General features: G+C 36.3%; 1 protein-coding gene across 1 annotated transcript; it reads left to right on the plus strand.

The window, feature by feature from the left end:
• Positions 1-23,464: 23,464 nt before the first annotated feature.
• On the plus strand, positions 23,465-24,220 carry LOC136844122 (uncharacterized). The gene is made up of 2 exons (XM_067113136.1): positions 23,465-23,560; positions 23,798-24,220. The coding sequence occupies exons 1-2, from the start codon at positions 23,465-23,467 to the stop codon at positions 24,218-24,220; spliced, it is 519 nt and encodes a 172-aa protein (XP_066969237.1).
• Positions 24,221-25,883: the final 1,663 nt, after the last annotated feature.

Here is a 25,883-nt window from a genome sequence, read left to right on the forward strand (position 1 = left end):
AGGTCCCTTGGCAAGGAAATAACTAAACCAAGGGCGTAGACAGAAGAAATCACTTTAACGTTGCAAGACGATCAACGGACACAGCCGTCCGACGGGTAATCACACCTTACCAGTTGGCAGAGAGGTCCCCTTGGCAGTATGAACTGAACCAGGGCACAGCCTGAAGAGTAAATCAATCTCCCGAAGGAGGACAGCAGCAGCAACTGAAGACAGGCAGATTTCGTAATCCAATGATAATCCAAAAAAAATTAGGCAAGCCCTCACAATGATAGTGGTCCAGAAAACGACTCTCTCAGTCCTCGCCAGACAGCGCCGAATACAGCTCCAACACCCACGTGAAAAATAAAAACAAGCTCATTGTAATTAAAACTATACAACAAGTCAGAAATGTCGGGAGGAGGAAACAGGGTCATTACGTTCCAAAAGAATAATTACTGCCAAAGTGGCTTATTCAAAACAAATTAATTTATGTTAAATTTAACACATACTGACACGACATTAACAGAAAATCAGGCTCCTAATGAAACACTGGGTACATTTCTGATCTGAATTTGTCTCGAATATTTGATCATGATTTTACTTTGACACATCGCACCTTCGGGGGCTTGATGTGACTTTTTTATCATTTAAAATTACTTAATTTTCAGGTGGAAGAAAGATGGATGTTTTTATACATTGACTTTTTGTCTTCATATGATAAGATACTAAACAGACAGATACAAACAATGGGAGTCACTAACAAGAATTTACTTGTAGCAAGGCAGTGGCCTTGTGGATTTTCCATGTTGAGTAATGCAGTACCATGTGGATATTCTACGCATAAATATCAATATTTTTAAAGTAAATCAACAATTGTTTTGAGTTCAGTTTACCAGCTTCTAAAGAAATGTTGCTAGAAATCCATTTAAGTAGCTTTATACTGTCAAACCGAGGAATTGCCAAGACCTAGTCTAATTTACAGTACACCTTATAACATTCCCAACTGTTGTTCATTTCTGTAACATACTGTTTTGTGTCGTGGGTAGCTAGTTTTCTTATCCACTGAAGAAAAATTTACTGAACATGACAGAAATTATGGAAATTGAATCTGAATGGTGGTCAAGAATGAGTTTTATTTTTGCCCTCTGATTTTCATTTTTCAGCACCATTATTTTTTAGTTATATTGGTTATTGAAATGTTCTATTAGACCCACTTTCAAAATAAATTGAAGTTCTGGTCAAGGTTTCGGTAGTCATGCTTAGATGCTTAAAAACGTTACTTATGACTGGAGCATTATTCCAGTGTTCTTTGTTGACAGTAATTTTATTGTAAAGAGAAGTTCTGGGAAGCCTAAAGTTTTTGAAATCTGGTTCCATTTACCCATCTGCTTACTTGGTGGTCTCAAAAATGGAATTATTCGAAAGTGAATACAGTAATAAGAAATCCCCATGAAATGAATATTCTCAATATTTCTCCGGGAGTGAATTCTCTTCTAAGACATTTACGGCAGTCTTTTAGTTTATAGTTTTCGTGAGAAGTCTCCAACAGGAGGATGTTACTAAACACACCCTTTGGAAACATCGTGGTAAAGGTTCCGCCTTAATTGGATTCACTTGAATATGAGACTGAAACTCAGAATTATTACCGTTAGTGTAGATATGACATGTGTCAATATGCTTTTGCCTAGCAGGTTTCCTGGTCTTTTAAGATTTTTTTTGTCTCACGCAAATCTCTGTTTTTAAAGACGGGAATTTCAGGTGTCCCTTTTCCTCTGATACATTTCTTCTTTTGAGAAAATAAATTGACTGTGAAAAACTTTTAAAACTTAGTTACTTCACTTGCTCTAGCAGTCCAATGCCTTTTGTGATCTATTAAACTATTTCCTTTGAAGGTAGGAGGATTCTTTCATCAGTGCACTTATTTTCTCAGTGTGCCTTGGAAAATGTCTGTTATTTATTATTTTATTAAATGGGAAACTTTAATTCCTGAGACAATCTTGGTTCTCAGTCATGGACATGAAGCTTCTAAATGGTAGTCAGATGTTATTTAGTTTGAGGACTCTTGTTCTTTTTCTGGAAATTAAATCAGGTGATGATATCCGCACTGAAACGGTTTTACCATTTTTGCTTTTGGATTGCTAAGAAATGTTGAAATTACATAATGCTTTTTACCAGACACTTTTGACACAGGACCCCCTTTGATTTTTTGCCTTTATTTGCCTAAACATGAAGAAATGATTTTGAATTCTCTGTAAGATGCTAACAGGGGTGTCATAAATTCCCAGGCCCAGAAGGAAGGGAAGGGAAGGCTGGGAAGGGAAGGGAAGGGAAGGAAGGGCCCAAATCGTCACATAATCAAAGGCTTTGTAGACAGAAAAAGTATAATGTTTTGTCCAATTGAAGAAAGGTGGTTAGATTAAAAATCTATCTTTCCATATTAAAGATGCTTTTAATACTGGCAAAAGTTTGTTATTTTACATAAAGATGTTTCAAACTTTTCTTTGAAAACACAAAAACTAAACAAATATACCACTGTATATCCACTGCAATAACATTATAGGAAAAAAGTCAGGTAGGGAAAATAAAAGATTAGGAGCTCCCAGAAAACCAAACACGAAGAAAGAAGCGGAAATTAAAAGCAAGAGTGCTAAAATTTTAGGATTATAAATGTCCCTTGTATGAAAGCAGCAAAATCGTCTTGAAAAAACTTATTTTTCTTGAAAGTGGTGCTTCTAAACTGAGCAGATCAATTATCAACCTCGGAGTTTAGATGGCAGCTTATGGCCCTTTCGTTTTGCAACGTGCGTTGTGAATAAATGAAGAAAAGTATGTGGATAAACAGGACCAAAATAAGACGTTTAATTAACGCTGAAAAGATGGAACACCAATAAAATCTGACAGGCTTAAGATCATTTTTGAAGATCCTGTAAACAAATTTCAAGGTCTTAAACACAGGAATTTCTGTAACCAGAGAATCTCTAGTACTATCCAAAATGGCCTGAAAACTTGACTTAAGTCATTCCCACTGGTTATGCAACTTTGGGAGATCAAAGAAAATTCATTGTTACCTATAAGATGCTTGAGTTAGGAAAAACACTCAGGAATTAAATTTTTCCTGATGCTTTGCACAGCCATTTTCCTTAGTGGGCAACGTGAGGAGTTTTTCTATCGTTCAAAACCTCACCCACAGTGTCAGAACTCCCATGTAGTGTTAAAGTTCTTTTTTATTTCCGATGTCAAACATCAATAAATTTGCGAATTCACGTGCTCTCATTTTCTTGTGGGTATATGAACATTATCTCTTCTCACAAACATTATTGCAAAATTCTTTTGAGACATGAATCTCTACCTTTGTTTTATTTATTTATTTATTTTTTTCATTGCTTAGCTCAAAGCACGGTGTGATAGGTTCTCAGTCTTGTCATTTGTTAGCACACTCTTACTTTCTGTTATATGAAGACCTTCATGAATCTTTCTACAACATATAACAATATAACAGTAGACCATAATAGGGCTTCAACAGTTAGTAAACAAAATTTTCAAAATAGGAATGTGAATTACAAAAGTTTTTTTCATTTTGATATGGTTTTAGGCCACGTCAAAACGAAGGGCCTGTATGTTGCAAATGATTTATTTCATTTCTCGAAAACAGTGCATGGCTTCTGAGATGCAATTCGTTTACCAAAAGATTTAATCTTAGAGATTCTGTCCTTTGAAAATGAAAGATGAAGATTTCATTTATATCAGCAAATAGTTGTTAAGTTAAATATCTATTCTTGTACTAACGCCAATTTGCCTATGCAACACTTTTCTTTTAATTAAGAATTTTATTTTTTGAAAATCGTCAAGCTTTTGGTTAGCTGTTATTCATAAGATCATTTGAAGTCTCAAGAATATGTAGATAACTCCAAAGTGCTGAACCATCTAGAAATTGTTGATATAAAAATGAATGCTGATTGTGGCACATTTTTACCAATAACAAATACTAAGGCTTTGAACAAAATCTTGGCTTTAACAAAAGTATAATTGCATAGGTGATTTTTTGATAATGAAAACCGTTTTTGAAGGTCCTTCAGAATTTAACATAAATCATTTTATTTTTTTATGAAAATCGAAATATCCTATGTTTTGAAAATATTTTCAAGCTAATTTTATTGCTAGACCAATTCTAGGTACATCGATGTGTGGCCAAATGTAAGATGGTCAGAATATTCACCCAGGCATCAATTGATATCAGTGTATGCTTTCTGCCACTTTAGGCTTGGCAATACTTTCAGTATTTATTTTTTTATGTTTTTCACTAGCATTGAGTCATTAAATATTGTTAAGGAACAGAATCAACACTTTTTTGAAAGTGACAAATGAGGCAACGTGTGTTGTAAAATCAACTTCCCAAAAGACGAAAAGGTTCAACCCATGATCACCCAGTTTTTTTGAAGAATCTTAAATTGATTTTCTCTCTACTCATTAATGTTGAGTCTTCTCATCAAGCCGAAGCTCATCCACCTTCTGTTTTGAAATTTTGTCTCAGCAATTAAATGGACTATTTAAAGAAACACATTTTTACAAAAATAGGTTTATTATTCAAATTTTAACCCAACAAGAAATGAATAAAACAAAGCAAAGATTAAAATGCATAACAAATGAATTAATCGAGGTCAGATATTTAGTAACTTCTAAACTGCAAAACACTTTGATTAAAGAAGTTAACATTATGGCTTTACAGCCTGGAAATCCCCAAAATCACACATACCCCAAATCAATAGGTAAAGTCATGTCCAAAAAAACAGTCTACCACAATTCCACAGACATCTGTCGAAAAATTAAACATGATAGAAAACTTCCCAAAAATACATGAAATACAAATTTTATAATGGAAAGTAAAATTTTCTCATATGGCAAGTTTGTAACTCAACAAAATAATAATATAAAAGATTTATGCAGTATTATATTAAATGTCCCACACCAGTTCAAAAGTTCATAATGATTAGAAAGTCATGGTAAAAATCATAAGTTCAATTTTCTCCCATAAAAACAAAGATTTGAGACCCTACCTTATAATTAAGATTTTCAAAGACTACTGGAACCATTCCAGTAAGTTATGATTTGACAACTGCAGTTCTGTCACGTTAATGAACGATCATGTCTTCTTTTAGGCAGATTGATTAATAATGGAAGATCAAAGTAACGTTTGTGATTTCTTGAAATACATAATTGAGATCAAAAATGGGCCAATTTGCTGAGCTTTGGGCAGATTTCTTTGAGGAATCAAACTAATTTGCTGAATACAAAGATTAAAAAAAGTGTTCTCTATCAGTACCATCTTGCACCAAAAAATTTTCATCACACCATTTATCTTATAAGATTGTAGTGACATTTTTCTGAAATATATAATCAACTGTAGAACTATTTAAAATTTTATTATTTCAATGCAAGCAATATTAATGATATGAAAACTTTTTTATCTTATTTTTTAGTTTTTCAACATTTCAACCCAGGTTTAATGAAGATTTTTTTGTTGAACGCATCGACATTGGGCAAATGAAAGTTTTGGAAATGTTTCTTCACTGTTTTTCCGAGATTTGACCAGCTCCGCATTCAATTCATTAGTTTGGCCCCATATTTTAGGTTTTACTGTTACAAATGTACCTCTGTTCTTATTTATAAAATAAAAGTCTTTTTTGCATTAAAATAAGAATAAATTTGTATTATGCTGCAAGGTTTGCCAGAGTGAATTTTTGATTTTTTACTATGCAGTTTCCGTGTAGTTTAATGACCTCATGAATCCTTGAAGTGTTCTGATCGATTTTGATGTCTATATCTGTTCTATTCTCTTACTCCTTTAGCATATTGAAGTATATCCATGTTTTATATATATAGTTTCTATGTGTGTTTCTTGAATATATATATATTGTTATATATTACTTTATATATATTATATATATTATCAGTCATATATTCTTTGCTGTATTTTTCATAATGCAGTAATAACCTGATGTGTGTATGTGTGAGTTGTTGTATAACTTTATGATCTTGTATTCAGATACGCATATTGCAAAAAGAGCTTATTTGGGAGTGTAAAATGGTTACACCCTGTATGGTTTGTAAACAGTTTTTATGAGGGCGCTCAGAGAGACAGGGATTTATTTCACCTTGTATTGGGGTGCAATGTTTCTTTATCCTCTTGTTGGTGTATTCAAAATTTTTAGAGATTATCTAGCCATATGCTTTCCATTAGTGTACAAGGCATTATGGGACTCAATAAACACTATTTGGGTTAAACTTCCATTACTATGAAATTTGATTTAATTTTATTCAGGAATTTTCTAAGAAACGATGTTTTCCATTTTTATTATAATAACTAGAGATTCTCTTGTTCTGAAGCTATGTAATGATAAATATTATTGTTAAATGTAATTCCACTTCCTCACTAATTATCATTTTAAAGAGTTTTTAAAATAAAACCTTTTCTGGGACCTGTCCATGCACTCAGGTTATGCCCTTTGGCGCCTAAGTTTTTACAAGGGGCCTCACTTTGAGACCAGAACCGTCAAAGGGGGATGCTTTCTCTCCTCTCTTCTCTCGGCTTTATTTTCCTCGGACTACGAATGTCCTGTTATAATGTAATTGATATTTTGATAGACGATGGTCACTCATATCCTTTAACTGTTTAATTCCTTAGTAAATGTGTCTGAGTTATCTGAACAGTGTATTTTATTAATTGTGTGTGTAATGGCGCCTGATTAAAGACACGAAGCAATTGGTACCAAGGTATTGTAACATAATTATTGGTTTTTAGTGCACTAAAAATAATGTTTACAGTGATTGTAAGCTAAGATACTTTTTGCCCTTTTTAATATTTCTTCATGTTATATGTTTTATGCTTTATCTTTTGAAGAATTTTTCTTTTATGCATATATGTGATGTGTTTGCTATTGCCTTAATTTTTGCTTTACATTTTTTGATTTTTAATTTTTTGCAGAGTATATTTCTGTGTCTTTTGTATCCACATTTTTATATGATTGATTTATTTGCCTTATTTTGTTTAATATTTTGGAATTAAAATTTTGTTACTTAACAATTTAAATTTTATTTGAATAATTTTTTGATTAATTAATAAATTAATTTCTGATTTAGTTTTGACTGATGATTAATTCAGATTTAATTCAATTTTCTTTTGTTTTCAAGTAATAATAATTTCCCTGAGACTGTTAAATGTCATGTATAATCCTTGAATTTAGAAATAAATTTTTGTATTTAAAATATTATATCAGAGTTTCATTCATTGACCCACCAGTAATTTTGATTTGAATTAGATATAGAGTGATAAGTGAGATGTTTACCTTCAAGTAATTGAAGTGAGCTCGAACCAGGGAAATAAATAGAAATACTTGAACTTTTATAATGTTAATGGAGTTTATTTAGATTTTACCTCACACCTGTTTAACAAACTTAATCTGTTTTCTTTCATGGTTGATTAGTTTTATAGGGATCACTGTTGCCTTTAGAGAAATCAGTCGTTTTGTATGTGTGATGAGGTTCAAGTGTCTGGCTGTTGTGAGGTAACTATAATTGTCGAATAAATGGTAAGTTGGGTGATCAAATATCAAGCACTTACATACCAGGTTTGATTTGAAGAACAGACACTGGACACTTTGTCTCAATATATTTATATATATATATATATATATATATATATATATATATATATATATATATATATATATATATATATATATATATATGGAAATAATTTGTAACATACCAACGTTTGCCGTATTGTATTGATGTGTCCTCAGTGTTTATTCAGTGCCTTGAGTTCAGTCACCTCTGAGATTCAGCATTGTTTGTCCGGTTGGAAACCAAGGAGGTTCCGTCCATATGAGTACGTAGCAAGGTCAGCAACTGTTCTACCGATGACCCGAACATGATTCAGAGGGTGCTTCGATATAGCGTCACATGCCAGTGATGGAAATTTCCATCATTAAGTCATGGAACTTTCTGGTCTGGATATAATCAGATTCGTGGGTGTGAAACGGAAATATACATGCATACGTTTGTTATGAAATCGCTAAGGCATGAGGGCTCTGGCGGGAGAGCTTTTCATTCTTTTGTAAGAAACGGAAGTGCCTGGACATGTTTTGGGACACTCGGGAATTGAAATTCCCTCTGTAGAATGCAAGTGTTGAACTTTAAACTTACTAACCTTTACAAGTGTTACAATCATTGTTTAGTGACTCTTCTTTTTGACATTATTTAACATTTTATCTCACGTGTTTTGGTGTATTTAAAAACTGAGGTCTAAAAGTGATGGTTCCGTTTTTCCCCAGGAATGTTTCAATGGACCCAATTATTGACTGGGGAAGACATGCTCCTGGATAAGCGAGCATTTAAAATGATCGATGGGAAAAGCGGTTGGTTGTTTAACAGAACAGTGACAGAAATGACTGAAAATTATGTGTAACAGACTTCCGTGGAAATGGGGGTTAGCTTAGAGAATCGGTGGGGGTAACAGGAAATAATCCCCACACATCATTGTGTCTTGCAATTATTTTCTCTTCATCAGGAAATACCTAATGAACTTAAGATCTATCTTCCATAATTTCATTTTGCATGATTTGTTATCAAGCTTACTTAATAAACTATTTTTGTAGGTTAAGATTTGATTTACACACCTTTAGACAGATTAGGTAAATGAGAGAGAGAAAGAGAGAGAGAGAGAGAGAGAGAGAGAGAGAGAGAGAGAGAGAGAGAGAGAGGGAACTTCTCTGTTGCCGATGACAAGATACCGACCGAACTCAGGTAAGACCAAGGGGCCCTTTGTCAAGGTTCGACATAGGCTCCTTTAACAGTTTGGTGGCAGGCGGAAATTAAGTACATTACCAGGGAGTTGAGAACCCACGCTAAAGAAGGAATGTGTGTTGGTATTTGGTTTTTGTATTTAGGTAGACAGTTAGGAGACATATTTTATGAGGTTGGCATTTGTGGTTGTTAGGGGTTAGTTTGGAAGCTTGCAAAATGTTTTTTACTTCCTCCTTTCTTTCTTTCCTTCCTTGGGGGACCTTGCATATGGCCTTGCACTCAGCTGTTTAACTGGGTTAATGGTACACATATGGGAGAAGGAATTTTCTCCCGTAGGGGTTTTAGATCATATTATATGAGGTTTTAATATATGCATTTCAAATCACGCCGTGTTTGTGAGTCGACTTGCAGTTTTTTTAATTTGGGCAGAGGTAGGAAAAAGAGATCTGGGAAAATGGCAGGTGACAACGAGAATAAGAAAACTTTAACCCATAGAGTTACGACTGTCGCTTCGGCAATCCAGCCTTTTGGGGGTTTGATAAATTAGGTCTTGCATCAGCCAGTTGATTTTGGATATAAAGAAGATCTCAGATGAAGCAGAAAGGTTTAATGAAGCCAAAAGTTTTCTGGCTTTGGACATGGGGGATACTGGCCACTGCTGCCTTAGTTTTCAGTTTCGTATTTGTCGGAGGAACTCAAAGGATTTTTTAGAACTGCGTACAGAGCACTTGAGTGTGGGCATTTAGTACGGGGTATGAGAGCATTCTATGAGGTTAGGAAAGCGCAGAGCTCTATGGTAGATTTTAGCTCTGTTGTTTGACGCTGACGGAGACTTGGTAGAGAAATTAAGAGGTGCGAGCTGGGTATGTGGCAATTCTATATATTTAGAGAATTTTCAGAAGTTGTTGCATTTTTCCTGGCTCTTGAATGACATCCCTGATGCAACAGTGAATAGTTTTGACAGTCAGACAGAACCTACATCTGATGAGACATTGATTTTTGCCCAGATTAAAAAGCACATGTCAAAATGTCCGATGACAGATAGCACGTTTTTCAATGACACGCCGAAATCCTTGACGGTAAGCCAGAGGGTCTTCCTGCAGAGAGCATCTAATTTTACTGCCAGTGGTTTTTGTGGTAAAGTGGAAAGTGATAGAAGATCTAATTTTGCTTCTAGTAGTTTTTGTGTCAAAGTGGAGAGTGTTAGGAAATCTGTGGATCAAACACTACAGTTTCGCTGTTTTAATTGCGATAGGCTGGGGCATACTAAGAAGTTTTGCTGGGTTAAATACTGACCTACTTGTCGGAGCGCAGACCATTCTTGGCAGTTTTGTCTGTCACTCAGAAGAAGCAATGTTAGGCCAATACTTCAGAATTTTGAGGGTGGCTATAAGAAAGCTCCTCAGGAGGGAAAACTAAAGAAGTCTAGAAACAGACAGGATTTTCGGAGGACCGAACAGCAAAAGGGAAGTAGGTAAACTGTTTGTGTCATATAGGACTTTTGAGAAATATACAAGAAACGGAGCCTGTGGTGAAGGGAGCTGTAACTGGGTCTAGTATTTTGATTTTTTGTACATACAGGCGCTTCAGTCAGTTTGGTAGATCATGATTTTTATCAGTCGATGTTTTCCTAGTATAGGTTAAGGCATTCAGGGAGAAACTGGATGTTGTACGTGAGGATGATATCTGTTATGAGATCAGCATCATATTATCTTACATCACTAAGATTCCCTGGTAGTTATGGCCTGGCGTTGGGTCAGCACATTACTTCTCTCTCTGTATCTAACCTCAGACAAAGGCCTACTGGAATTAAACACTGAGATACAAAACTAGACTTTATTTGCAAGTTTAACGAAAGTAATTCAGCAAAAGCTACAGTCATGAAATGGAGTGACTCACACCCCATATAAATGGAAATCATAACTAGAGGAAATTCTGATACACAGTCCATCGAATTAGTGATTCTAGACCAACCAATACTAGTGACTAACACCCTGGTCATCAGATAAAATAAACAGGTCATAATTATTTTAGACCAAAATAAATGTCATAGAATATGTAAAGAACACCACTTCCAAAATATTCGTCCTCACAGGACGAACACAGAATTCCTGTTAAAAGAAACATATCATATATTAAAACCTGAAATGGTGTTAAAAGAAGTCAATATTCAAAACAGAAAATGCACAATGGAGAACAAAATGGGAAAATACATAGTGGAGGATCAGAGGAGTTTCACTGCAACACAAACAGGGTATTTCCGTATAATGTCTGAAAAGATATAAGTGTTAATGAGTTAACTTACTCACTTTCTATGGCCGCAAATAACGAATCTCACAGTGGCTGTTCTTATCCATTAACACTGCACAACAAGCAAATCGAAGGTCCATTGCTATTGTCTGTTCCTTTTATAATATACCATTAGAGAGTGCACACACATATGCACTCAATCGCTTCTTCCCGGAAGCATGACGACACTGGTTCAATGTTCGAAGGATCACAACACTTTCATCCATCTGTCACACTGTCTCCATACACTTAGGCCATGGTCAAAAAGCATAAATGAATGTGTCAGATACCTGCTGTATCTAACTGTGGAAACCTCCAACGTCAACACAACTGCACCTGCCCCGGATGTGCTTCTGACAGGCCAGCACATAGTTCGTCAACAGACTTAAAATATATATATTTATCAATATATATATATATATATATATATATATATATATATATATATATATATATATATATATATATATATATATATATATTGTGTGTATGAGTGTGTTAGTCTGTGTGTGTGCATATCTTTAAGAGTTAGGTGACGGAGAGAAGGGGACAAGGAGGAGGATTTTTTATATACATATTTGTGATGAGCTTAATTCATATAGAGTATAATTTTCGGTGACACATGTATAATGCATACTATGTTTTGCTATTATATATTCTTTAATTCAATGGAATTAATAATTGCTTAGGAGGAGGTGGGGCAGGGGAAGGGGGAGGAGTATATACCAAAATTTTTATAACATATAATATGTAGACAGTATATATGTTACAACTGTTTAGAAACAGACAGAATGTTCTGGGTAAGAACACTACGTAGCGAACCTATTGGTCTATCTTCAAGAGGCGGTTGGGGGTCAACCCTGTTTCCTCTCTCTCTCTCTCTCTCTTTCAACAGCGAGTCTTTCTCTCAACGGCATTTCACACGCCCTCTTCTCTCTCGCTAACGTCACAAAGATCTCTTTCGTTCTCACACGGATTTCTCTCTCATTCCACATTAAAGAAATGAAATGGGTCATATAAGGAAAACTCAATCTTTCCTACCAAAAATAGATTTATTACTTAAAGCAACCCAACAAGCAATGAATAAACAAAGCAAAAATTAAAATGCATCATAAATGAAATTGTCAATTAAGAAAAACATCTAACTCAAGATTTAGTCTCAGTCCAACTAAAAATCTGATTATGGCTAATAGCCTGCAAACTCAAAAATTCTCACATATTCCATTATAGACTTTGTAAAGTCTGGTCTCAAGTCTCCCACATAAAATACTAGACATAGCAAAGGTTTGCGACTGTCTTTCTCTATGATCACACCAACATGTTAACATCATGTTTTGCCCACAAAGTCTTCACCACAATCACACCCACGACATCTGTCGAAAAAAATGAACACAGATAATACTCCCAAAAATATATAAGTGCAAAAACATAATAATGAAAAGTCTAAAATGCATGAGTAAATAGCATACTGGTAAAATATAGAACACAATAAAATAGAATATTGAAATGGCAAAATGCTACATCCACTTCCCACACAAAATCAAAAATGTCTTGAAATATGGTAAAAAAACATAAGTTCACAAATGTCTTGAAATATGGTAAAAGACCATAAATCCACAATTCACATAGAAAAACGAAGAGTCTGGACTGTACCTTATTCTGCCAATTCTAAGAGCTCGCCACACTCAAAGATAATGTCTTCACGATCCCGATCTAGGTCTGCTAATGAATGACCAAACTAATTTTTGGGCAGAATTAGACACAAAATCGAGATTCTATAACACACGAACTTTTGTACGCGCATAGCAACTTGGTCCCATGATTCGGCCAACACCGCGTGTTCATCACGTTAACTGCTGAGATGATCAACTATTTGCTGAATACAAAGATTTTGCAACTGACGGCTTCACAGTGCCATCTCGCACCGAAAATTCTTTCATCACACTTTGTACCTTTAACATTGTGGCGGCCATATTTTCTGAAATATATACAGTTTTTTGTGATGCATGTATAATGTATACAGTAACATTTTATATTTTTCAATACAAAGGAATATAAAATCCTTACCTTTTTCCTTTCCATCCTCTGGTGTGAGAGCAATCCACTTGTCGAAAACAGCCTCACATACTACTGTCCATAATTTCTCCTTTATATGCTTATCACTATATTCCTTTAGCGAGCTGGTCTTTTCTGTTCCTCCGCAATCAAAGGTTCAAAGTCAATTATCTCTCTACATGTCATTTGACGCTACTGGTATGTCCCCTCTGCTGGTCAATCACCTACTGCAAACAAAGTATCTCGACTAAAAAATCTTTTGTGTGTGCACTCTGATTTGAAACAACAGTTTCTGTCTGCGGCCACCAGTGGTGAGCCACTGTGGTGTGGCCAAAAAATAGACCCAGTAGCCACTTCGTACCCACTCTGTTAGTGGCGTCCACTGCCTGTGGCTCGTCTGCGGTCTTCCGTGTAAACACACATGTTCAATATTTTTTTAGTGGTTTGCCACTTAGTTGGCCAACCACTTTCCATTGAAAGTGTCCCATCCCATGTGCGGGCAGCCAATGGATTGCCTGTCTTTCATACAGACATGTGCGTTCTACTTTTTCTTTATTCTATCCTGTGACCAGACAGCCTATTTCTCAGCCACACCACAGGGGCTAACCACTAGTGGCTTACCACTAGTGGCTGGGGATAGAAACTATTATTTCAAATCGACCATGCAGACGAAAGACTTTGTTGGTTGAGACACGCAGTTCTCACTCAGTAGGTTATTGACTGGCTGAGGGATCACAGCATACTTATGTGTGTGTGGGTGTGTATACACACACACACACACACACACACATATATATATATATATATATATATATATATATATATATATACAGTATATATATAGTATATATATTCCAACGCTCAAGTGAATAGTTTTCAAAGGTTGTTGTTTCAACATGACAATTTGAGAAGTTAATCCCAGACTTATTCTAGATTTTGGTCTTAAATTTATCCTCTGGACTTCAAGACTAATATCATGGCTTGGAGGTCACACTGTTCATAATAATTCTTCGTTTGAAAAAAATGAGTGCAGTATAGGACTTTCCATAACAGCAATTTTATGATGTCCATCCGCTTGATTCTTATGTTTTAGTGTAAAACTTATTAACCCAAAAGCTGAAAGTCCCTTCACTCTATACATATTACTATTAACGAAACGTCCAGCCTGAAATCTTTCAGACTGATTCAAGTCATATCATACCTCTTATCAATGTAGAGTTAAACAAAGTTCGAATTTAGGGTATCGACATTTGTAAGCTCACTTTATCTAGTTCCATGATTAACTGAATGTCTGACATGCGATAAACAGTATATAAACAATCAGGCAATAAGCAAACAGTACATAAACAATGCCTAGATATCAAGATTAAATTCTTCAGCGGTTTGACTGTTCTACTTTAACCATTAAAAATGTTCAGCAGATTACATGATGACTAAGAAAAATGATGAGTAAAAACTGCTCTTTAAAGTTATGAGATTGTTAGATTTTTAAGACTCACGACTCAGGCCAACGCTTTTATCTTGCAATGTCTTGAAACTTAGTAAGTTGCACACACAGAAATAAAGTGGGTTATAAGAAAATAACAAAATCGCCCTACGAAAAGAATAATGCAATCAAACAAAATCTAACTGGCCCGAGACAAGAATGTGAAGGTGATTCTATTCGGTGAAAATATATAAGAGAAATGATGGGCAACTTTGACGAGCCCATTGCCCGTCCAGGGAGGGAGCAGGAGACAAGACGTTCTTCACCGCTCTCTTAAAGGAATGACATTTATAAATCGATTTAAGGAGTTAATCCACCGAGAGATTTACGCAACCTTCATTCTGCATCATTATTTTCCGTTCCTCCCGTACGTCCGTCATATCTCCCCCTCGCCTTCAGACAGTCGTGTCAAGCCTTGAAATTTAATGAAGGGATTTCCGCCTTCCAGTTTAATTACCTGGTGGCTGTTAACTATATCGGTAAAAAATTACACACTTCATCTCTCTCTCTCTCTCTCTCTCTCTCTCTCTCTCTCTCTCTCTCTCTCTAATACAGTCTGTTAAAAAAATTCAAATCTATTCCTTCATTAATTTTTGTCTAAGAAGTTGTTCATCTCTTGTCCAAAAATCTGATACTCGGTAACATCCATTACCTTTACGAATTTCAGTCATGAGTGAATTTATGTCCATAAACAAACATTCATATCTATTCAAAACTGGACCTCCCAATGATGTTATCATGTCAATGTAGTCAAAAGAAGCAAATTTAAATATTTTTAGTATGTGTCTGCTTCCTTTTGTTTCTTATAAACGGGATTACTCAGGTAATTAATAGTATGCTAAACGAATTCAATATATTGCAAGTTAATGATTTATCTATTTTTGAGTGAAATTCACTGGCAAAATTTTGCGATCCTATAGTACAAAATTAATAATCTAAGGACACACACACACACACACACACACACATATATATATATATATATATATATATATATATATATATATATATATATATATATATATATATGAATAATCAATTGAAAGACCTGGAGTTCGATCCTGATGTGAGTCAGAAATTTATATATATATATATATATATATATATATATATATATATATATATATATATATATATATATATATATATATATATATATATATACATGAATGTGTGTGTGGGTGTTTGTGCATTACTCTTTGTCTTAAACAACACAGTTTGCTAAAGTGAATTACAAATGATGAACAATCAGTCTTAAATTAAGAAGAGTGGTGCATAGGACCATGATAATACTGGTGACTGCAGCGCAACCTGAGTAGAAAATAAAAATGAGAGTTTTTTTATTTACTGTCAAAGTATTCAGGCTTCTATCTAGCACAGGTTTTTAGGTATGAATATTCATAATCAGGGGAGGACACATGTAGTTCCTTGGTAAAATGTGATATATAGAACGTACATGAATACATTGCTACAGTAAATAAGAAAACTACCAATCGCAGATAGTTTCAGGATGAATCTCTCTACCAAATAAAGAAGGACGACACCGATGTGTCGGGAAGAGGAGCTGATTACTCTTTCCCCCAAAATTACTGGTGATCATTTCAATTAGACCAAGGATTCTTTAACAATGATTGTTGTGGTATTTACATAATGGACAATGAATACATTGAGAATTTTACATACAGTATATAGTTTTCTGTTTGAGCACCCGCCTATTTGTTTATCTGTATGTAAAAAAAGACAGATACGTGATTTATAAAGAACTCCTCTCTGCCTCCAACTCTGTTTTCTAGACCAACTGCAAAACCGTTCAAAGACAAAAATCCAGAAGTGACCAGTGGCGGATCTGAAGCGTACTTCATAGCCAGCCCCACTAGTTATATGGGCTTACAAGTAAAAATAACCAAACTAATGTCCTGTAATATAGTGAGCCGTTGACAAAAAAAAAAAAAACAAAGAAATATGCAGGCAAACGTTAGAAGCTTTGCAAGAAAGCTCACTAGTTCTCCAATAAATGGGCCGAGTCCGGTGACGAACAAGACCAAAATATGAGGGTTAGTCTTCGACGAGGGAGGAATGGCAGCCTCCATAAAAGGATAATGTCGACATGCATGTCAGAGGGTTTGTATTGGAGCTCCGTTAAAAATTCATTTCCTCTACTGCAAAATGATGTTGCTCCATTGATTGATTGCATTTATTCATCTCTAACGGTGGCAGGAAACAAGCGTTCCCGATTACTAATCTGAAATGAAGGTTTGTTCTGGGTGAAATTTCGCTGAAGCAGGGCGGAAATCGCGTTAGAGAATCAATTAACAATAAACATTTAGAGCGTATCTGATTATTTAAACAGATTTCAACTCGTTTCAGCTTCCAGATTTCATTTACTTGCTTAGGGATATCTGTAGTTCTTTGCAAATTTTCACATTACAAACTACCTCTAGCTCTTCTGTAGCAGAGCAAAAGTCCCCATTATTGTGCAGAACTTGTGACTATAAAAAATAGACGGTCTTCCTCCCATCCTCTCCATGAAAAAGAAAGAAAGAAAAAAGAACTCTGCCTCTAATCGGGTGGCACAAATGCTTTATTTTCACCTCATTTTTTAGTAGCATTTGTTGCTGCATGTGAAGACAATGCCATTATTAACTTCATACTTTCCTTTTCCGTTCTGCCTTTTTTTTTTTTTTTACGATACCTGTTCCAGTTCTGAGTTCTTTTTATTGAATTATAATCTTAACATGAGGAGAAAATATTAATTATATATTGTTTCTTTCGGTTTTTGTTTTTTCTAGCTGGATTTAAACCATTTCAATCCTGCTCTTAGTAATAAACTGCAGAAACTTTTCTTGTCTGATTTTATCGTTAAAAAATTAACATCGGCCGACAACAATGGCAAATCTAGATGCGATGACTGAACGCGTTCGTCAAAACTCCTGAGTCTAGAAATGGAGTATCCCGGTCAATTACAGACCTTTATATGCTTCCACATACATTGATCATTGTATTTTAGGAACCTAGATAATCGTCATAATTCTATTGTGACTCGTTTTCAGTTTGCGTAGTTTATGAAATGGAAAAATATGACACAATGTGCGTAAGGAAATAAGTATTATTTTAATCATATAGTGAATGACAAGAGGCATATTTTTCATTTTATCTAAAACGATAATGAATAGCTGCTCTTGAAAAAACCTTTTCATAATGATGCTGCTTTGCACAGAAGCATAACACAGAACCTACTGTACGTATCATAATGGAGATAATGAATCACTCTGTGCAAGCAGATATATTTTTTACCAACGATGAAAACCACAAGGCACAGCACTTATAAGCGGAAGCTTCTAAGTCGAGTACCAAATTATTCAAAACAGATAACTTGAGCTGTGAAGAGCGGCTGCCAAAGGCACCCGGAGGTAATCTCCGAAAGCATCAAGAGAACGCTGAAATAATCGCCCACACTAAGCCCCCTTTCATAGATTCCTTTTACGCCGGCGTTTTGATTTACGTTCTGGAGAGAGAGAGAGAGAGAGAGAGAGAGAGAGAGAGAGAGAGAGAGAGGAGAGGGTGAAAGATGTGATAGCATACATGCAGGACAAAGGTGCCCTAAAAATGTGAACTTCTTTAAACGCTTAAAGAAAGGTTTTCTTAAAAAGTCGAATCCTGTTTTAGGCCAGGGTAACTTGTGAAACTAGGATCTATTGAATGAAGAGACCGGTTTTTCCATAGTTTCGCTATTACCCAAATACAAAAGAATCTAAGGCTTATTCGCAATATTCACATTAGCAGATGTTCTGATAATGCCCCACTGCCTGTTCTGAAACGATGTTTCCCAGATGCGCTCAATGTCCAAGGGGTTTTTCTTGCCCTCCCCACTGACAACAGTATGGCAAACATACGATTTTCGTATATTGTAAATAACTGTGAAAATGAATATGAGTAGAAGCCTGTATTAGTTAAGAATTACGATTTTCTTCGCTGTTTGTCAAAACTGAAACAAGAACAGTTTTCGAGACAATGTAATGTTTAAGCCTAACGTGTCGCTTTGAAGAGATTCTAAACCAGTCATTGTTTGTGCTTCAGCATCATTATTATTATTATATATATGTATATCTATTCATAGACAAGTCGAAACTGCATAAAAAGTTCCCAGTGAATAAAAATCCAGTATGTAACAAAGGTTGAAGAGATACTTATTCATCATTCATAGAAATTACATTGTGTTTAAATAGACTTTAATACTATCATTAAATAGTTAAGCCAGAGAACCGATCTAAAAATCTTTAGTAAACGTAGTCGAAAGTTAAATAAGTATATCTTAGTTTAACCAGACCACTGAGGAGCTGATTAACAGCTCTCCTAGAGAGGGCTGGCCCGAAGGATTAGACTTATTTTACGTGGCTAAGAACCAATTGGTTACCTAGCAACGGGACCTACAGCTTACTGTGGAATCCGAACCACATTATGACGAGAAATGAATTTCTGTCACCAGAAATAAATTCCTCTAATTCTTCATTAGCCGGCCTGAGACTCGACCTCGGGCCTAGCGAGTGCTAGCCGACTACAAAAGCCAAATGATCCTTAGACAGTTGCAAGAAGCTGGGTGACCACCAAACCCCAAAATGAATAATCTTCGCAACGGATTCTGTGGAAAAGAACTTGGCTCCTAAATCGTTGAAGCAGAGGCTAATGACTCTCTCGAAACTCGAGATTACTTTACCACCTAATTTTCGCCTTGCAATCCTGAGGTGGTTGACCCTCTTATGTTAAGTATATTGGGATACCTTGTAGTCACAAAGGCATAAACTTCCAGTACTTGGTGTTTTATTTGATATTCATCTACTCAAATTAGCATTTAGTCGTTGCAGTCGTAAATTTCATTGCCACAGAACTGAAATAATGATTACCGGAATATAATATAAACTCCATATAATCTAGTGTTTTCACCTTCTAAAGGCTTCATTAATGTATTTTGTTTGCTATTAAATATTTCTATATGCAATGTTCGGTACAATTTTAATTTTGCATGTCACTACCCCACAGCATGTATGAGTAGGTCTGCTTTCTAACTTAGTTCAGATTAATTATTCTTATGTTTAGCTATCCATCTTTTCTTACAAATCATCCTTAAACTTCATCATTCGCAATAGTCCTAACTTTAGAGTCCCTCCTGCCATGGGAACATACGTTTAATTAAATGACAAGAATCACCCCCATCTACAGAAAATGCACAACTATTACAAAGTTTTCCGTGTGATTCGTTTCTTTTTGCTGAAGACGATAAGCATTAAAACAGAAATGGTTTGAATATTTATTCTTAATCTGACAAAGTCTTCTCAGAACACATGAAATTTATACACTTCTTCCACGAAAAGAGGAACGCATTTGTAAAGGAAAGCACTCGGCTAAACGGATTCCAAGCAAGGCATGCAGTCAGTCTACCCAGAATGCGGGCTCAGCCATAAGGAAAATCTTCGAGGTCAGATCCCAAATGGAGGGAAAAACGTTTGTAAGAGGAAAATAATAGAAGCCTCTAGACGAGTCTCATTAGAAACGAAGCTAAAGCGAAGTTCATGAAAAAAATGTCATTATACCAACGAATGCAACAACAAAAAAGAGAGGAGAAAAGAGAGAGAGAGAGAGAGAGCGCACCGCTCAGTGGTACAAAACGCCTCACTTCTTAAACTTTGATTAATGACGGTCGCTTTCTTACATAGGGCGCAAACTACCGCCATCTTCCCTGGATCTTCGTTATTTCTGCCCTGACTTCCAGTTTTGTCTTCCCTTTTCATTTCGATATTCTCTGTTTCTCAGCGGAATCATCGTGTCTCCTTTTTCTTTTATTCTGGTATTCCCATATTTCAGCGGAATCACTGTACATGAAAAATGGAGTTACTTGGTCTAAAAATCGAGCAACAGTTTAATCTCTAGGGAACTACTGTATCCCCTTAAAATTTAAGATTATTTTCTAAAATTCTATTCAATATGAATATATAGAGATTTTGGGTCCTAACGCATTCCAGAATATCAAAAATTTTTAATACTGTTGCATTCATGTGGGTTATGAACTAGTTACATTAATCATTTTTCATTCAATTGTATTGTCAACAAAAGCCTAAGGTACAATATAAAATCATCGGTAGTCTTTACCGGTAATTGAAAACATCGTCAACGTTTCCTCTTGTTTTACTGTTGCGCTTTACTATTGCATCTCTCTCTTGGAATGATGGTAGGCAGAACACAGAGGCGCAAGACAATCGTCCAGCTACAACGAGTCAGGCCGAACACTTTTATGCAACGGAAACATCTCTTGATCTTACACGCTGTTTACTCAAACATTTCTTTTAATGATGGCGCACTTGCCTCTCGAGTTACTAATTGTATTGAAGTTGCACGAGAAGAATTAGTAGCCTTGATACCGCCCTGAAGTGGAAGAAGACTTTTTCCTTCTGAACATAATCATTTCCAGTGCTGCACAGCAGCTTTGCCTGGCAACTCAACCAAGAAAATAGCTTCCATCATTTCCATAGCTGAAATTAATGAAGCTTGTGACAATAACAGTAATAATGATTTTGTTCGTAGGTTATTTTAGAAAAATAGTGGTACCGAAAAGTATTATAATGTCATAAAAAACATCGGAGTAAGCATAGTGTAGAACCGTCATCTTATCAAAGTCTGTGTGTGTGTGTGTCGTTGTCACTGAGAACATTTACTGGGACAGCTGGAAGGTTATGATGATACTGAATATATGACACTTAAATGTACAGTATATTGAGGAGCAAATCTTGTATGCTAAACACTTGAACGGAATAAAGAAAAAAAAAAAAAAAAAAAAAAAGTTTAGAGCACACAAAATGTCATGTTTTGCTTAACTTGTAATGAAATATAATCCTGTTTTATTTAAGGTTAATCTTACACCTTTACTTTATACGATGAAAACGCTTCTAAGTGGGACATAAATGAATTTTTATCGAGGTTATCTTGCCTTAATTTAAAAAAGAAAAAGAAAAAAATATAGAAAATAGAAAAAAAAGAAGCTACAAAAAATATTCTATTTCCATAAGCCAACTTTGTTTGAGTCATTTTTCTGAAAGGTTTCTGCTGTTCAGTGTGACACTGACCTATTGGCAGGGTCATCTTTATGTGTGTGCAGTAGATAACAAAATGCAGAGCTATAATTCCGACGAAATCAATAAATTCTCTTTTTTAAACTTTAGGTTAAATAATACGAATGCTTTAACTAAAATGCATTTAAAGATAAACAATGACCAATGGAAGACTATATAAATTCCATTTACTCTAAATTAAACTATAGCCTGATGATGTTAGACCGACTTATGCGGTCGAATAAGTATAATGTGACAGAGGGAATTTGAAGATTACTTTAAAAAGATGGATTTGAATGTGGTCACTGTGAATGAGATAAAAGGCTACAATCATTAAGGGCGAGATGAAAGTTTAGCTGACCGGAGAGTAATGAGAAGGAATGTATATGTGTATATTGTCACGAATGTAAGTCACCTCGCCCTCTAAGAGTGCAATGCTGCACCATATAAACTTAATTTACTTATTCCGATTGAAACACCACTGACTAACAAAGGCAGGTTGAGGGAAAACATCACCCCTTCCTGGATTGTCTCTCATTCCTCGCCCCTTAAATAATCTTTTAGTTTTCTTTCTTGGCCTAGTGACTGCTCTAGCCTTTCTTCCAGGTACTGCCTTTTAGAGGCCAAAGAGAAAGTCCCACATGGTTCCCCTATGGCTCACACATGGCCGGAGCGATATAGAAAACGGACTGCCAATCGAGCGACGATACCGCCACCTGGCACCTGGAATGAGGAAAGATAATCCTTACGAGGGCGTTAAAGGACGGACAACAACCTGTGTCCTCTCAGAACTCGGGCACTCAGAGAAACACCTGGCCCCGGAGTCCAGACACTTGTCCCTTTTTCTCATTCACTCCATCAGAGCCCTGATTCTTCCCATGTGGCTGCTTTGAGCTTGAGTTTTTCTTTGTGGTGAAAGCCCTAATTCATGCCCTCCCTGCTGGCACTGAGGATGAGGTCCTCTGTCTCTGATGGAAAGGTAAAGTGCCCGAAACAAGGTTTTGAATCAGTCACGAATCCATTATTCTTCTACTAAATTTGCATACCAGTGCCTAGAATCGAGTTGCTTTGGCACCTCATGTGCAACCCCCTCAATTCCTTAATTACACTACCTACTTTTGTATAAGTAACCAAATACGTTCTCGATTGAAGACGGAGTTGCTAGCTGTGGAATCATCTGTCCACCTTGTGCTTGTGCCATGGCCAAGCCTCTGCCCCTCACCCAACAGTGTTCTATGAATTGGATTTTCCCCATTTCTGTTATTGTGTAAATTACTGTAAATTTAGTAATTCGACAGGAATCTGTTTTAAGGTCCGTTCACACATTCATGTATCAGCCCACGCATGTTCACGCATGTGAAACGTGCTGGCTATACTGTAGGGTTTGTCGGCGCGATCAAGTGGATACGTGTCAAAAGGCGATGTCCGTAAGTCAACATAACGGCGCCATGACGTAAGTGCGGAGTAATGCGTGTTAAGGCTACGCACTGCGCCAAGATAGACGGGATGCTTACATGAACTGCCATGACAATAGGCCACACCCCGACATGTAATGTGTGGCAGAGCAAGTAACACCACGCACGTATACCGTATGTGTAACGTTGTGCGTTACAACCTCACGACACCCTCACAACATCCCCACGCACATCTGCGGGTATCGCCAGGTACAAAGGGCCGTGCTGTGCACGTGTGTTTACCAGTGCCATTCAGCGCCTCCCTGTAGCAAGAAGTATTCCCCTGCTGCTGAATCAACATGGAGAACATTGAGGACATCGTTGCCCTTATAACACCAGCACACAGACAACAAAGAAATGTAATGGAGGCCGTTGTGGAGTATGTGCACTGCATGGTATTGGTGGAAGCTGTGAAGGCCTACATTGCAATTGAAAATAAAAAAAAAAAAAAAGAGGAGGCCGAGGAGGGTTTGGGCTTGGCCGTACTTGCAAAGAAGAGTGGAGCTAGGCCACTATGACAACCTGATGGAGGAGCTGGCAAACTGAAAACCCAGAACTATACAGAATTTTCTGCGAACTGACAGAGACATATTCAGTGAAATAGTTGAACGTGTCACACCTACACTGAGAAGCAACGCACATTTTGGAAGGAACCCCTTACGCCAGGACTGCGTGTGGCTATCACCCTACGTTTCCTCGCCACGGGTGACTCATATAAGAGCCTGCAATACTCATTCCGGGTAGCCCACAACACCATAAGTTGCATTGTACCCGAGACCTGCAGGGCCATTGTTTCTGCCTTTGGAGATGAGGAACTGCAGGTACCACAAACACCAGAGGCTTGGAAGCAGGTTGCCAGCGGGTTTGAGGAACGGTGGAACTTCCCCCACGTAATTGGAGCAATAGACGGTCAACACATCAGGCTCCGTAACCCTCCCCTTGGTGGTACGCATTACTACAATTGCAAGAAGTTCTTCTCCATGATTCTACTTGCCATTGTCGACACTTCATATAAGTTCCTCTACGTGGACGTGGGTGCCATCGGGTCAGAGTAAAATGCGGTGGTGTATTTGCCCAGACCCGTCTGTGTGAAATGCTGGCAAAACAGGAAGCAAACCTTCCCCAACCTGAGGCCCTACCAGATGCAACAAATGGAGCTCCTGTAGACTATTTCCTGCTTGACGATGATGCCTTCCCCCTGCGGAACTATCTCATGAAGCCCTACCCCAAAAGAGGCCTGTCCAAGGAGGAGTGGATCTACAACTACAGGTTAAGTAGGGCACGGCGGACGGTGGATAATGCCTTCGGGATTCTGGCCAGCAAATTCAGAGTACTCCCACGTCAATGTGTATCAAGCCTGACCGTGCAGAGTCAGTAGTGCTGGTCGCGTGTGTTCTGCACAACCTTATAATAAAAGAAATCCACGCAGGCAGGAAGCAGATCAGGAGAACCCCATCACACATGATTTCATACCTGGTGCCTGGAGGAGTGACCCACCCCTAGGAGACGCTCTTCCAACCATGGGAGGCAACACTGCAACCAGGAATGCCAAGGAACAACGCAACATCCTGAAAGACTACTTTTCATCTCCTGGTGGTTCTGTTACTTGGCAGGAGAACTACTGTTAACATACATTTATATTTGTTATAATAATTTCTCTTTGTATGTCGACTTCCAAAATTTTTAATATCCGTACAGTTTACTTTTCCTTTGTATTTATGCATTTATTTGTTTTACATATGTCTTATTTGTGCTATTATTCTTACTTCATTTTATTAGTATAATGGTTTTTAGTTCATTGAATAAAAGTTATTTTTCAATTATATGTTTATTGTTTATACTAATCATGATATATACACTGAAACATACAATACCAAAATAAACATTTGTTATATAAGTTAATTTTCAACCATATATTTGTTTGCATATGTTTTTTTTTAGTACTGGATCATACACTCTGACATTTTTAACGCAGAAGCAAATACATGCATTGCAATGTGGCTAAGTGCATTACTCCAAGGCGTGGGAAGATTATAACTTTGAATGTTTTGAAATGGTTTATACCTTTATATAGGCCATTACCAAGCAGTAGTGAAGAACAATAACATGAAAATACAAATTTTTTAAAATTTTTATTTTAATATAATATACCTTCACTTCTTATTTTTGTTGTTATTCTTACTTCATTTTGTTACTTCCATGGTTTGTAGTTCATTGAATAGAAGTTACTTTTCTATTATGTTTGTTGTTTATACTAGTGCTGATATATAGATGGAAACATACAATAATACAAAAAAAATAGATATTTGTTTCTATAAGTTAATTTTCAACTATATAGTTGTTTGCATATGTCTTAATTGTGTGATTATTATTACTTCATTTTGTTACTTTGATGGTTTTTAGTTCACTGAATAAAAGTTATTTTTCAATTATGTTTATTGCTTATACTAATGCTGAAATATTTACATGGAAACACAATAATACAAAATATATACATTTGTTTACATTGACACATACACAAAATAGATATAAAAAAAAATGTTGCCTTAAACTAGAGGTTCTCCAGGAAGCTGCTCGTTGGCAAAGACACGTTGAGGTCCCTGGGTGTGGACGCCACTGCAGGTGCAGACAGCTGCGCGTGCAGTAGCGCCACCTGTTGCGCCGTGAGGTTGAGAGGCTGCGCCATGGCACCACTAGGTGTAGCAAGTGGCACATATG

The sequence above is a fragment of the Macrobrachium rosenbergii genome, chromosome 12 (assembly GCF_040412425.1).
Source record: "Macrobrachium rosenbergii isolate ZJJX-2024 chromosome 12, ASM4041242v1, whole genome shotgun sequence".
Classification (NCBI taxonomy): domain Eukaryota; kingdom Metazoa; phylum Arthropoda; class Malacostraca; order Decapoda; family Palaemonidae; genus Macrobrachium; species Macrobrachium rosenbergii.

Bases quoted from the DNA above. Each gene is read 5' to 3' on its own strand.
- LOC136844122 (XM_067113136.1), top strand. From the start codon at position 23,465: ATGGAGAACATTGAGGACATCGTTGCCCTTATAACACCAGCACACAGA. The intron at 23,561-23,797 runs GTATTGGTGGAA...TACACTGAGAAG, and splicing joins TGGAGTATGTGCACTGCATG to CAACGCACATTTTGGAAGGA.